General features: G+C 27.3%; 1 protein-coding gene and 1 pseudogene across 1 annotated transcript; both read right to left on the bottom strand.

Moving 5' to 3' along the window:
* Positions 1 to 237: 237 nt before the first annotated feature.
* LOC110661264 (putative UPF0481 protein At3g02645) lies at positions 238 to 1,980 on the bottom strand. Its single transcript, XM_058142171.1, has 2 exons — positions 1,873 to 1,980; positions 238 to 1,651 (listed from the first exon to the last, which is right to left on the bottom strand). The coding sequence occupies exon 2, from the start codon at positions 1,649 to 1,651 to the stop codon at positions 344 to 346; it is 1,308 nt and encodes a 435-aa protein (XP_057998154.1). The 5' UTR covers positions 1,873 to 1,980; the 3' UTR covers positions 238 to 343.
* An 11,450-nt stretch (positions 1,981 to 13,430) lies between these two features.
* Positions 13,431 to 14,710, bottom strand: LOC110638410 (putative UPF0481 protein At3g02645; annotated as a pseudogene).
* Positions 14,711 to 16,091: the final 1,381 nt, after the last annotated feature.

Below are 16,091 nucleotides of genomic sequence, written 5' to 3'. Positions count from 1 at the left end.
ATCCCTATCCTCATCAGGAGGTAAAAGCGCTGCAATAGCAAGAGTCCCAGGGAGAAAGCTGAATAAATTTGACAACTTTACACCCCCTTGTCCACATCCAGTATGTAACTTCAGTTTTGCCAAATAAATTCATCTGCTTGCAGAAAAAAAAAAGTGAAAAATTAACCAAAAACTCTGCTAAAAGTTTCTTATATGCTAATGAAAAAGTGAACAGTTATAGAAGTAGCTCACAACAAATATATATGCTCTTAAACCAGACTTTACTTAATCAACTTTTTAGCATACATGTATGATAGGAACTACACACTTTTAGTACATGAGCTTTCATGCATGACAACATGAATCAGAAAGGCATTTGTTTAAAATAAGAAAGAACTGAATACACAGTTTGAATCCCGGTGAGAAGGAGCAGGATTATAGCACCTAAAAACGAGATGAAGGCCCATGGGCTGTTAAAATAATCACGCCTTAACTTGGCCATCTGCAGATTCCATTTTCTTTTGCAGTGCTTGTCTACTTTGTCCTCTATATCAGCGTAGAGAACTCTGTTGTGGAAGACATGTTCCCCCATCTTGTTGAATAAAAAAGCAATGGTTTCATCGTCACCCATCCAGTTCTCAATGATCCCCTGGCGACAAAGTATCTCCACATCCTTTGCAGAATCGATGAGGCTATCCATGAATATCATATAATCAGTGAAGTATCTACGACGTCGGGAATAAGTTAACTGCTCATAGGCAATAAGATTTCGCAGGACACACTCTGTTTTATCTTCAATTCGTATTTTTGGGATTTTAATTCTTCCATTTTCAAACTCTATATCGAACATATTACATCCCTTAACACTCTTGAACCCAATCCCTGCCTCTTTGAGCTCTCTGGCACAACGTGTAGATGTTTTTCTTTCATTTATTTTTCTTTCCGAATACGCCAGCATTCTTTTAGTGGAAGGTTGCCAGTGTTCATGTATCAATCCCAGTAGATTCTTGAATTGCTTCACCTCTTCTGAAGTGTATAAAAGTCTTGGATCATACACTGGGCCTGGTCGATACCATTTACAGGCCTTCAAAATCATCATAATGAAATTGTTTTCTGGCTTTGAAATTACATTGCTCATGACAAGCAACTCCCAAAGTATGAAGAATGGAAGTTGATTTTCAAGTAATAACAGGTCCAGCTTTAATCTAGTCAATTTATGAATCAACCGAAAAAGAGGGTCACCTTCACGTTTTGTCAATTTGCATAAAAACTCGATAATAAAGCAACCATCAAGAAGCATCATTTCTACAAATTCATCTTCAGAAAGGTGCAGGGGTTCTGCATAACATTTACGAGCACTTTCTTCCCACCTTCTTAAGAGCTGGACATACCTTGATACATCATTCTCACATGTCCGTTGAAGGAAGCTTTTAAGAAATCGTCTTTTGTGCTTTTCCATGGCAATTAAACGAGGTTTACCGTGGTGATAAGGACCAATTGCAATCATCTGCGGTTCATATGCCTTCTCATTAACGCTTCGTAATTCATCAGGCACTTTGAAAATGCAACTATCAGAGGATACTTGAGATTCAAGTTTTTTAAGCATTTCATTAATATCAATCGTTACGCAGTCTTCATTGGCCGTGGAGTTCACTTCACTGCTCATCGGCATCTGTGAAAAAAGAACACAATACTCTGTTAACCGAAATTTTAAATGTTCATAACATGTTGCTATAAAAATTATTCTCAACAGGGATTAAAAAAAAAATTGTCATAATATATAATACAATTAGATTTGGTAATGAGGAGAGGAGGAGTATAATAAACAACAGAATTAAACAAACTAGGATGCGATTGAGAAAAGAAAAGAGGAGGATCCAGCAGCTAACTTACATCTTAATTTGAAGCATAGAACTCATTCACTGATGCGTAATAAACAAGTGAAACTCTTAGGATTACTTATAATGCTTTTACTTTACTGTATGACGACTTCCAACACCGCCAAGTCTTCTATGGTCGGTCCCCTTGATCTGGGTATATTATTTTAAAACCGTTGGATTAGAACATTGAATCCTGACCATAAAAATGAAAAAGTTGATAAGAACCGATGGTAGGGTCGGAGTTCTTCTCGTATTGATTGTGGAGATTTTTTTAAAAAAAAAAAAAAAACCGAATTATGAAAAGTTAATTGAGTAGATGAATTTTTAACATTGTTAATTGACTTTAAAAATTATTAATAGAATGGAAAGGAGAAAAAATTAAAATCAATCAAAATAAAATATATTTTATTAGTTATTAATTATAATTGAATTAATTGAAAAAATAAAATATATATTTTATATTATTAATTATTTAATAAAATAATAATAAAAATATATTTATAATCTTTTTTATTTATAAAAAATAATAAAATATGATTAATATTAATAAGATAATAATTATAAGTTAAATATTATTATAAAATTATAAAAATAATAATTATAAATAATATACTAATTAATAAAAATTTAATTATTTTGATTAGTTTAATTACTATATTAAAAATAATTAAACTAATAATTAAAAATTATAAACTTTAATTATTACTTATCTAAAATTAAACCTAACTTAATTTACCTTTATCAAAATAACTAAATTTTATCCATCCAATTTGATTATTCAATTATAATATAATAATTTACACCAACATGTTTGCCACTAAATTTATATTAATTTAAAATTATAAATTTTTTAATATTATTTCACTTCACATTGTTTTAATATTCTTTTCACTTTTTTAATAACTAATTTATCGTATTTACTTAGCAGAGCATTTAATGTATTCCCTCTATTATTTTTTTAGTAATTAAATTCTTGTTCAAAGAATTAAAATCAATATTTCTCATTTTAATTTACTGTGTGTGATTTTTGTTGTGAGAGTACTGTTCCTTTTTTTCTTTAATATTATTTTTTTATATTTACCATTGTTAATTTTAAATAATATTTTATTATATTTATTATGTGATAAATATTATATTTATATATTTTTATTTTTTTTATCAAATTTAACAACTTTTTCCTTAACCAAACACTCTCTCTATTCTGTTTTGAAAAAATTAAAAAATATTAATTAATTTTTATTAGTTTACCTTTATATCTACTTAACATAATAATTATTTTTATAATTTCCTAAAAATTAATGTTATCACCTCACCCTCTCTTTTTTTAATTAAATATTCTATTACAATTTAATTGATTTAATACTAATAAAAATAGACAAGGAAAATATATTATTAGTGTGAAAAAAGTACTTCGTAATCTAAACAAATTGTTTAAAAAATACTTCTTTTATTAACTTTTATATGGCGTTTTTTGAATTTTTTTTCTTTTAAATTATTTATCATTTTGAGAAGATTAATGTGTATTAATTAATTTTTTTTAATTTTAATTTTATTTTTATTCATCATAATAATTATTTATATTTACATAAATTTTGTTATTTCATTTTATTATATTCCTTTCGCTAAATTAAGTAAAATAAAAAGTAATTTAATTAAATTAAGAGAATTTTCTTCTACATTAAATAATTTAATTTTTTTAATTATTATATAATAATATTAAAAATAAATAAAAATGAATGGAGATATTATAAAAATTTAAAAATTAATTTAAAATTTTTTCATAAAATAACGTAATCAAATCCACCCCTTGTTTAAAGCAAAGTAATCCACACTTTACTCGAAGAAATTAATTAATTTTAAAAATTAATTACTATTCCTAAAATGAATGATTGCAAACGACAAGCTCAATTAGTGTAGGGACAGTAGATGAATTGATATGACCTGTGAAATAGAAATGGATCAGTTTTTATATGGAAAATTTAGTGGACAACAAGCTGTGAAGCTCTCGCGATGCTACAGAAATATTTTTTTTTATGAACAGTTTTCTTTATTATTAATATGATTTTTGTTTTTATCAAATATTAGTAATATAATTAGCAATGACAACAGGCTGATTAGAGGGCGAGATCACTTTTCTCCTTCTCGTCTTATAGAAGTTTGAGATTAAGGTGGGATATTTTCCATCAAAGTGTAGGGCAGGGTGAATATTATTTTAATAATATATTTATATATTATATTAAAATAATATTATTTAAATATATAAATATATAAAAATAAATTATTTTTAATAAAAATAATAATATATTATTATACAAAACAGATTAAGAAATTTCTCAGTGGAGAAAAGGCCTTTTCATCCCAACCACACGAAACATGATCAAGAGAAAATTAAAAAGAATTAATCAAATTCAGGACGGAACGAGTCAAATGCAGAAATCTTTGTTATCCTAAATATTATTAACAAATAGGCATATCCATACACATATGTGCCACGTGGTTTTGAATCTGACGTAGGAACGCAAAAATTGCATGACTGGAGGATGATGTCACACAACCGAAAATTACTACTTAATTATATATTTTAATAAAATTAAATATTTAATCTTTATATTTTAAAAAATAAATTATTTAATTTTTATATTTTACTTTCTCCAAATATTTAGTCCCTTTAATAAATTCTCTATTGATTTATGAATTTTAATACTAAATAAATTATTATAGTTTAGTTATTATTAAGTCTTTTATATTTTAAAAGATATTATTATTTAATCTTTTTATTTTAATTAAATTAATTAATTGATCCATGTATTTTAAATAATATATTTTTAAATAAAAAATAAAAATTTTATTATATAAAGAGTAAATATGAATTTATATTTTTTTATTAATTGTTTAAGTATAATTTAATTCAATCCCTAGACATTATTTTCGTATTTTTTCCTTTAAAAATCAATTTTGTTAAATTATTAATTTGATAACTTGGTCATCTAAATCAATTGATATTTGATCAAATATTGTTTCAAATAGAGAAAATAGAACAATATTGCCCATAAAATTAAATGTAAATATTTAAACAATTTAAAATATATAATTTTAGATTTAGTCTTCACACTAAACAATTTCTATCTTTCATATTGGAATATGTATTTTAAAATATAGGAACAAATGATTGGTTTTATTAAAATAAATATATTAAATAGTAATATTTTTAAAAATATAATGATCAATTAATTAATTTTATTAAAATAGAGGGAGTAAATAGTAGTTTGATTGTTAATAAAATTCGTTAACTAAAGGAAAAGAAAAAAGTATTAGTTAGTCCTTATATTTTTTAATAAAACTAACTACTTAGTTTATATATTTTAAAAAATGCATTATTTAGTCTATATATTTTTTTTTCGTGAAACTATTTAATCCTTTTATTAAATTTTCTATTATTCAATTCAAACTACTATTTAGCCAATCTATTTTAAAGAAACTAATTAATTGATTCATATATTTTAAAAAATATTACTATTTAGCTTTTCTATTTTAGTAAAATTAATTTGTTAGTCTATATATTTTCAAAAATAAAATATTCTGAAAAATATAATATTGGAGAAAAATAAAAATTTTACTTTGTGGAGATTAAATTTGAATTTACATTTTTTTAATCTCTAATTCCTTATACATTATTTTTATATTTTCTTCACTGGAGAATAATTTTCTTGATTATTTAGAAATTTAAGAAAACTAATTACTATTTTTGTGTTAGACATCTTATAACATTTTTGTCAACAAATAAAAACAAAGAAAGAATAAGGAGAGAAGGGTGTGAGAGTAGAAGAGAAAAAAAAACATGGAGAGAGAGAGAAATAAGGGAGCAATTTAGGTATAAAAAATAATGATGAGACTAAATAGTTAATGAAATTAAATTATATAAATTAATTAATATATTTTTTTAAAATATATAGACAATTAATTAGTTTACTAAAAACTAAGAGATGAATAATTAAATTTGTTAAAATATATGCCCTAAATAAGCAATTCTTCCTAAATAATTGGGGTGCAAGTCCTTCGTCCTCGAAAGCGACGTTAGGCTCCATTTATTTATCGAAAAATCATAAAATATTTTTCATATTTTTTAGTATTTGATGATTAAAAAAAATTAATCAATAAAAAATATATTTTTTATCAAAAAGAAAATTAAATTATTTTTAAAAAAAATAACTTTATCTTTTAAAAAAATAAAAATTATTTTTTATTTTCTAAATTTTAATAAATTTATCAAAACTTAAAAATATTTACATATATATGAAATAAACACATACTATTAATTTCACATTACAACTAAATAAGAAAATATTTTCTATAAAAAACATTTTAAATATATAAGTTAGTTTCTGTGAAATAAATTAAACCTTAAATATGGTCCAACATTTTTTTTGGCAAAATATGTATAGAGAGAGGGTTATATATACTTATTGTACTTATTTTTTATGTAATTTTAAAAAAATTATATTAATTAATTAATAAACTTTAGAACTAATAAAATCCTAGGATAAATTTTAAAATATACCTAAAATATGTACTCGTTTATTCACGTAAAAGTGAAATTTATTTTTCATAATTTATAAATAAAATATACATTTACATGAGTGTAAAAAATAGTTAAATTTAATACTTTAAATGTACCAAAAAATTTCTCTTAATGGACTCATAAAAGTTGGCATAGGTGGAGTATTTATTCAATCATACAGGTTGCATTGTTTTACATTGACCTAACTTTTTAAAAACCATTTCATCTACTTTTCAGACAAATTTCACGCATTATGCTTAAATTATAACTTTTTAAATTTTTAATTTATAGCATAAACTCCTTAAATATGGATTTGAGTAATAACAAAAGCCTTTTTAATTAACAATCAAATTATAAAGTTGACTTGACATCACTTTACAAATAATAATAATAATAATAATAAGAAGTTAAAAATTTTTGCGAAACTTCTTCTGTGTGGCTTTGGGCTTGAATTTTAACCCCACTTGAATAAATGAGGACTGAGTTAAAATTTTCGAGTGCAGAGAAGAAGTTAAATGCATAAAGAGAGTGAGCACAACGTTTGTTAAAAAGTTTTATGTATCATTTCTCTCCTTTCATAGCAAATTATTATTTTTTTTAGTAGAAACTAAAAGGGTGAAGATTTAAATTTAAGTTTGTCAATAATTGATATGCCTTTAATTACTGGATTAAATGAGGTTAGACTTCATGGTGAATTATTGATTATTAATTTTTTTAATGATTCACATTTATTTATAAATATAAATCAAAGTAAAGTGGAATTTATATAGAAAAGTGTCTTTTATTCTTTATTTTTACCATCAATTCAATAAATATGTCAAGTGCAAGATCCTTGTGGGTTGTGGGCCACAAGTTATGGCTTGTATTGCCAATAGGCCTTGCTCAGATGTAGGCTACTTGCTTCCAGGGCCCTTTGAGGATCGCCAGTCTTAGAAAAGAAACTATTTGTTTTGTGGCTTATTTATTTTATTTTAATAATATAATTTAACATTTATTTTTTTAATATTTTTTATTTTAAATTTATATTATAAAAATTTATTAGCAATAAATTTTTAATTAATTATATTAAATACAATTTAAATGATAAAAATAGTTTAATAATAATTAATCAATTGAATATGCCATAATTTTAGTTCTAGTTCCTTCCATGATTTAGTTTGCAGTTAGAGACCCTCCCATTTTTGTCCCGCTTAGCCTCGTTATTTTAAGCTTTCTTTCTCCCTCACGCCCTACCCTCATGCAACGGCCTCTCTCTCTCTCTCCATCAAAAACCCACTACTCTTATACAAAACTGAAATTCAAACTCCATTTTTCTCTTTTCTGGGTCTCGTCCATAACTCTAAACAACATTTCGTAGCTAAAAACTCTACGCGAAACTGCAATTCTCAACAAACAAACAGGTACCCATTTTGCTTTTCTTGTCATTCCTTTACGTACTTCAGTTTTCATTATCTTTCTTGGTACATTCAGAATATTGAATAAAAACATCTTAATTTTGGTTTTATTTATGTCCATTCTCTATTTTCTGCTTTATGCAATAATGCTGAACAAGATTGTTTTAATCATCCTTAGAGTTCGTTTCTCAAGCAAGACACTCAATGGCCTCCGACCTATTATTGTTTTGTGGAGCTTGTATTTGTATTATGAATATTTCTTTATTCTTTTGATTATTATATGAGTTGGTTCTTTAATTGGATTTTTGTAAATTTTTTAAACAGTTGGACCTTTTTTTTATTTATTTATTTTTAAGTTTCCATATGAGATACCAGCGATATACCGTTTAATGAAAGATTGTGAAAGGCAGATTAGATCAGTGTGGGATCCCGGACGGTCATGAATTGCATCTCTTCTGTGTGGTTGTGATTTTGTGCGTATAATTTCACACAGATTTTGCTGATTGCATTTTGCATTAAAGATAGAGAAATTTGGGTACATTAAGCAATAACACAATTGTATAGTACAGGACATTTTTTCATTATTAATGGCAATCTAGTTGTCATCATGAAAATAAGTATAGAATGCTATGGAGTTGCAGGAAGAAGACCAAATTTGGGGTTGATTTAGTGCATAGGAGTATTATGTGATCCAATTGGAGAAGCATTTGCACAAGTGATGTAAGGATTTTGAAGAGTTTTAAGCGAAAAAGGGTTGGCAATTTGGTGAATGTTCATATGCTTACATTAGTTGAGATTTCTTTGATACCATGACAAGGGAGACTCCTGATAGCTCCGGCCAGCATTTCTATGGAGATATGACCAAGGTTTTCTCTGGTAATGGGGCTGCGGAGGATAGAAATGTAAATAATATTTGCGTACAGACAGGTGAGGATTTTTCTACCGAGTTTTTACGTGATCGTATTGCTCTAAGAAGGGCGGCAGATCAAAACCAGCTAACACAAGAAGTGTCTAATTATAACCAGAAACATCAGATGTTTTATGAGTATCTTTCCAGCATTCATGAGATTCATAGAAAAGGCTCTGAATATAATGCCTTGGATTTTGTTCTCAGGACCAGGATACGCTGCTGAAGTGGAGAGCAGGGTGTATCCTGATCATATTAGCAGATGTCAATGGGAATATAATTCCAGTGGACAAAACCCTTGTAAATATACTGCTGAACTGAATTCTGGTCGAGTTAATATGGTTTCAACAACTCCCCATAAATATGTGGTGGAGTCCCCTCTGTCAAATCATCCTTATGGAACAGCAGTTTTGGAAAGTGCTATCTCTGGAAAAATGAAATTTTTATGCAGCTTTTGGGGCAGGATATTACCAAGGCCAAGTGATGGAAAGCTTAGGTATGTGGGAGGAGAGACGCGAATTATATCCATCCGGAGAAATGTAACGTGGGATGAACTTGCAAAGAAAACTTTCGCGATTTGCAATCTATCTCACACAATTAAGTGCCAGCTCCCTGGCAAGGATCTTGATGCCCTTATTTCTGTTTGTTCAAATGAAGATCTATTACAAGGGCCTGTAACTATTTATGGATTCCCAGGACAAGATCTATTGCAATCCTGTAACTATTACAAGGGCCTTGGCCTATTACATCACGAATAAGAGAGTCTTGAAGTTTAAATTTCTCTTTGGTCTACCAATGAAAAATTCCGCTTCTGCTCCATCTCCTTTGGAATTTTGGTTCGGGTTCCATTTAAGGGCTTTGGACCCATTTAATTAATTCACATAAAAAAACTCAAAAGTGGCAAAAAGTAAGTATTTAAATGACATAATACAGAGTAAAAATTAAATAAATAATAAAAATGAATAAAAGAGAAAAAAAAACTATTTAACTAAAACAAGTCAAAATTAAAATTAAAAAATTATTTAATTAATTAAAGTGTCCTAATCTAATCAAATTGATTAATCCTAATTCCAAATGGTCTAACATTCCTTAAAAAAAATGTCCTAATAAATAAAAAAAAGGTGGATTTTGATTTAAAAAAATATAAAAGAGTACTATTTTAACTAAACTGGTTTAATTTCTGATAAATTTTAGATATGTATAGAATTTTTATAAAAAAAAATACAAATCTTAATTAAAAAAAATCCAGAAAAAAATATCTACAACACTAAACATATCAAATTTTAACATGAAAAAACAAGCACATAAAAACTAGCAACCTAAAAAGCATACAAAATTTACGAATTCAGTTACTGATGTAGACTACCGCAAGCGCATAGATCGTTCAAGTAGTATAGAAAAATATATTGTTTCTACGAAGAGTTACGTTTTCAATTGAATTTTTAATGTAAAATAAACTAAGTTAAAATTGTATTTTAATCAAACAAATAAAGAAATTTGGGAATTTGAATTTTAAGGTATGAAAATGTAAAACTAAACTTAAACAATGACTAATTTAATAATTGACTAAATAAAAATAATTGAGAATATCAATAATGAAAATTGATAAAATGAGATTAAACTACGTACTCAAAAGTAAAAATTCCAAGCAACAATTAATAAAAGATGATTCTGGAATTAAGGGTTCATATTCAAGTCAATTTGAGATTTTCCTTAACTAGCCCCATCTATGAAATTTATAGGTTTATAGGAGACTAATTTTAAATTCCTTTAAAATCTCTTTCAAGTGAATCAAAGAGTGCATTGGTTAATTAAATCTTACTTTTGTGGAGTTTAAAATTAACCAAGACCTATTAGGTTCTTTAATCAATATATTGATCATCTTAATCCTTAGTCTATTTCTCTATCTAAGTTAATTAAATCTAATTTCTTGATTATCTATTACTTAGTTTCTCCTTTTGGTGCTTCAACCGAGGATTAAAAACATAACTTAATGGAACCCTTCCTTAAACATGTGAATAAGCATAAAGAAATGGATTAAACCTCATAAATTTCATTAAATTAGGATTAATCCAGTTCAAATTTATAAAAATAACTTAAATATTACATCCTTAACTCAACAGTCAAAAGAAACTACTTAAAATCCATATTCATTACAAGAAATTCTAAGTAAAAAAGGAAATAAATCATGAAAATAAACTAAAACTAAAAAAATCCGATAGATGAAATACAGAAAATGGTGAAGAAAAGAAGAAGGATCCGAATTCTGATAAAAAAATGGAAGTGTCGACTATTGCTCTCTTTTTCCTTCCTTTCTCTGTCTTTCTTCTTGCCGCAAAAATGAGGAAAAAGTCCTATTTATATTCTCTTACAAAAGCCCTAAAAATGGTGTGTGTGAGGTAATCACACGTGAGAAAATTTTGTCTTCAGCCATTTAATGATGATCTGCACAGGTTATACAGGTAGTTGTGCAAGATCTTGTGCAGATTTTAGCAAGTGCCAGAGGCTTCCCGTGAAGGTGCACAGGCTATGCTAGTTGGTTGTGCAAGTTTCAGCATATTTGGAGGTCTTCCATGAAAGTGCACAACCAAGCTGCACATGCTGTAAAAGATGTTGTGCAAGTTTCAGCATGTCTGGCAATTTTCCGTGAAGGTGCACAACTAACCAGCACAAGCTGTGCAACATGTTGTACAAGTTTCGTCAACTTTTGATATCTTTCATGAAAGTGCACAACCAAGCTACATAGGCTGTGCAGCATGTTGTGTGAGTTTCGGCAGGTGTAAATCTTTTCCTATGAGAGTGCACAGGTGACCTGCATAGGTTGTGCAGTCCCTTGTGCAGATTTCGACAAGTCCAAAAATTACTTCAGATTTCTATACAAAAGCTGCACAGGCCATGCAACAAGTTGTGCAAATTTTGGTAATTTTCATATTCTTCAATTTTCAAGTTTCATTTTGACACTTTTAGACCTGAAAATCATTCCTCACTTACACAGTTATTTTTTAGTTCCTCAAAAACACTATTTTATCTACAAAATAAAAGCAAAATTATAAATTAATCCAAAAATTTATAATTATAAAATTTTACTAAATAACTAATAAAATTAACTAAAAATGACTAACAAATAAATAAAATGACTATGAAATTCAACCTAAATGACTATATAAAATGCATGTATCAATTACAATGCAAATCCATTAGAAAAATTACTAAAAAGTAAAAGTACATTAAAAATGATAAAAATTTTCAAAAAATTATCAACTTTTAGCATAAGAAGTTAAGACACTGAATTAAAATATAGAAAAAAATAAAGACCTCATTTCATGAACCAATTAATACATAATGTTAAATCTACCTATTGCTACTATAAAATAGACAAATTCAAGCAGTGATTTAATAAAAATTATTATAATTAACTTAGACAAAATTGAACAAAATAAAAAAAAAATGTGTTGACAAACTAGATATCTTAAAGTATCACCACAAAAAATTGCAACCTAAAATAAGTTTTCTAAGGCCACTTAATAAAATTAAAAATAAAAACATATTACATATCACCGTATTCAGCTAAGCGCATAAAATTTAATAATTATTAGAAATAGAAAATATGTTATTTACATGATTCAAAAGATTATTCTATATGGAAATAACCCATTTAATGCATTGAAATACTCAAAAATATATAAATCAAACAAAAGCACAATGAAAATACAACAAAACTAAAATTAAAACCAAAAATAGCAATATCAGATTTTGTGGGTGTGCAATCAGAAACGTACTTTTTTTATATGATCCTCTTTGAATTTCAATGAGTCCATTGGCACTTTGAAAGACTTAAAATGGCAAGAACATAAATAAAATAAGAGAAAATAATTTAGTGATGAATTAATTAATTGACCTAGGACTATGCAAAACTATTTGAGAAAGGTGTGTGATTATAGAAAACTTTTGTAAATTTAATTAGAATAAAAATAAAACTATAACGAAGTAACTCTTTTCGCACCAAAATATATTAGAAACACTTTAAATTAATTTTTTTTAGCCACCCTCCAGTCTCTCTAAAACCCTAATTATAATGAGTAGGTGATGGGATAAACTTAACCTAATCAAATTAGGTTTTGAATTAAAAAAAAAAAAAAAAACTAAGGATAAAAACCCTAAATCTATCTCCTAATATTCGGCCAACGTTTTTTTTTACTTAATAATAATAATAATAATAATAATAATAATAATAATAATAATAATAATAATAATAATAATAATAAAAGGTAAGATTCGGATAAACTTTTTTTTATTTTCTTTTTTTTTGTTTTTATTTTATTAATTATCTAAAATATTTTTAATAGAACCAAAAAAATTAAGTATGTTAAAATTAAAAAATTTAATGGATTTTGTTATTTAATTTAACTCAATTAAATATTTCTTATGTCTATTTAAAATTTTAAAAAATATTAGACTAAACCTAATTCAATAATACAGGTTTATGACTCTTAAAAAAAACTTTTATTTTCAAAATAATATAATTAATTTTTTAAAATGTCAAAATTTATTTTATTTTATTAATTTCCTAATTATTTCATAGTGTAAAATATTTTAAGACCTTTAGCATTCAATGATATTTTCATCATAGACTCCTCCATGCCTCTACAGCATGCTTAAAAACAAAAGGAAAAAGTAGGTGTCTATAATACCATGACGACATGAAGCAGAAACATGGCATTTATGTATAATAAGAAAGAACAGAATACACAGTTTGAGTCCAGGTGAGAAGGAGCAGCATTATAGCTGCCGAAACAGAAATGAGAGCTCATGGGCTGTTAAAATAATCATGCCTTAACTTGGCCATCCACAGATTCCTTCTCTTTTTGCAACGTTCGTCTAACTTTTTCGCTATATCAGCGTAGAGAATTCTATTGCAGACGACATATTTCCCAATCTTGTTGAACAGAGTTGCAAGTGTTTCATCGTCACCCAACCCGTTTACAATGATCTCCCGGCAACAAAGTAGCTCCACATCCTTTGCAGAATCGATGAGGCAATCCATGAATACCATATAATCAGTGAAATAATATAGATTTTTGAAAGAAGTTAACTGCTCATAGGCGATGAGATTTTTTCAAGACACATTCTGTATTATCTGCAATTTCTATTTTTGGGATTTCAATTATTCCGTGTTCAAACTTTATATCGAACAAGTTGCATCCCTCAACACTCTTGAACTTAATCCCTGCCTCTTTGAGCTCTGTGGCGCAGCGTGTAAATTTTTTGCACATATTTTCTCTGTTCCGAATAAGCCTCCATTCTTGCACGGTAAGGTTTCCAGTGGCCATGTATTAATCCCAGTAGATTCTTGATTTGCTTCATCTCTTCTGGAGTGTATTCACGACTTGGATCTGGTTCATACCGAGGGCCTGGTAGATAATTCTTATAGACCAACAAGATCAGTTTAATGAAGTAGATTTCTGGGTTATGAATCACAGCGGTCGTGACAACCAACTCCCAAAGTAAGAAGAATGGAAGTTGATTTTCAAGTAATAACGGTCGAGCTTTACTCTATTTAATTTATGATCCAAACCTATAATAGGGTCTTCTTCATCAAATTCAACCAATTTGAACATAAACTCAATAATAAAGCAACCATCAAGAAGCAACATTTCTACAAATGCATCTTCTGGAAGACGAAAAGGTTCTGCATAACATTTACGAGCACTTTCTTCTAACCCTCTTATGATCTGGACATACCTTGATACGTCATTCTCATCTCCTCGTCGAAGGAAGCTTTGAAGATATCGTATTTTGTGCTCTTCGATGGCAATTAAATGAGCTTTATGGTGGTGACAAGGACCAATTGCAATCATCTGCGGTTCATATGCCTTTTCATTAACGCTTCGTAATTCACTAGGCACCTTAAAAATGCAAGATCAGAGGATACATCACATTGATCTCTAAGCTTTTTATTAATACTAATCGTTACTGAGTCTTCAATCGCCATCTGCTAAAAAAAACACTGTTAAATGTTTAGAACATGAATTAAAATTATTCTTAACAATAACTGGCATTAAAATTTAAAAAAAAATTACAAGTGTTTTTTCTTAATTTTATAATTAATTGATTTTAATTTTATTAGTTTTAACTTAACCAATAATATGGGCAACAAATTGGTTTCGGAAAAAGAAGAAAAGTAGAGATGTTAAAGAAATGCTCCAAATTAAAGTTAACGATAGAATTGGCAGAATGAAGCTAAAAAATATTGAAAACGCATTAACTAAAATTATTAATCCATAAATTTGGTAGTGGTGAGAGGAGTATATAATCGAATTAAACAAATTGGCATGCATTGAGAAACGGAAACAGAAGCAGCAGCTGGCTTACATCTTAATTTGAAGCGTATAACTTGGATTTTGTTAAATATGAAGATTATGAAATTCAAATCTGTATGTTGCTAAACTTGGTTACTTCCCTATATATAATATAATTGAATCAGTCTTTTATATATATATATATATATATATATAGTCTCCCTTTCCCATTAGCAAGTTGATTTTGATAATCATTTTCTCCATAGTTGTCTATGCGCTGGCTTCAATGAATTTCATAATCATGTAAATAATTAATAATATTTAATTTTGCCAAGAAAAATGACCCCTCAACTATGCTATGAATATTCTCTTTCTCTCTCTAGATGTTGTCTTCCATATGAAAATAAAGGTAACAATATGATATGCTGGGACATATAATTTGTCATAACCCAATTCTATGAGCCAGATTGACATTAGAACTTGAATCAGCATAAAACCTCCCAAAACTCTTAATAAGCTTTAATACTTCTAGACTCATAATCACACCAAGTTCAAGACCTAAAATACAAAAAGAAATAAAATAAAATATTATAAATTTATTTAGGCCAACTCAACCCCATATCTATCTGAAATTCACAATTAGAGAGTCTAGCTCAACTCTAGTATCCAACATGTATAAACCATATAATACCATTAATTAATACAATATATTTATAAAATAGTATCACAGCAGAGTTCTAAGAATAAAATAAATAATTAAATAAACTCATAAATAAATAAAATTTTGTAATTAACGATATTGTACCCTACAGAGAAAAATACAAGTTAAACTCTAAAAAAAAATTATTTCTCTTGCAACCTGAGAAAAATTATTGAACAGGAGTGAGCGTTTGACTTAGTGAGTGTAAATGTTGATTACAAATGCAATTTCTACAACCATCTAAAACTAATGCAACTCTACTATGAAATGCACATCTAACACAGACAACAAATAATTCACCTAGTACTTGCTTGAGAAGATAATTTAGAGTTACTTACGCACTTAGTGTATCACATCAATGCATAAGTATGGGA

Source organism: Hevea brasiliensis, unplaced genomic scaffold (assembly GCF_030052815.1).
Source record: "Hevea brasiliensis isolate MT/VB/25A 57/8 unplaced genomic scaffold, ASM3005281v1 Scaf360, whole genome shotgun sequence".
NCBI lineage: Eukaryota > Viridiplantae > Streptophyta > Magnoliopsida > Malpighiales > Euphorbiaceae > Hevea > Hevea brasiliensis.
This window is presented reverse-complemented; position numbering and strand designations above follow the sequence as displayed.

Excerpts from the sequence above, each read along its gene's own strand:
- LOC110661264 (XM_058142171.1), bottom strand. The coding sequence starts at position 1,651 with ATGCCGATGAGCAGTGAAGTGAACTCCACGGCCAATGAAGACTGCGTA.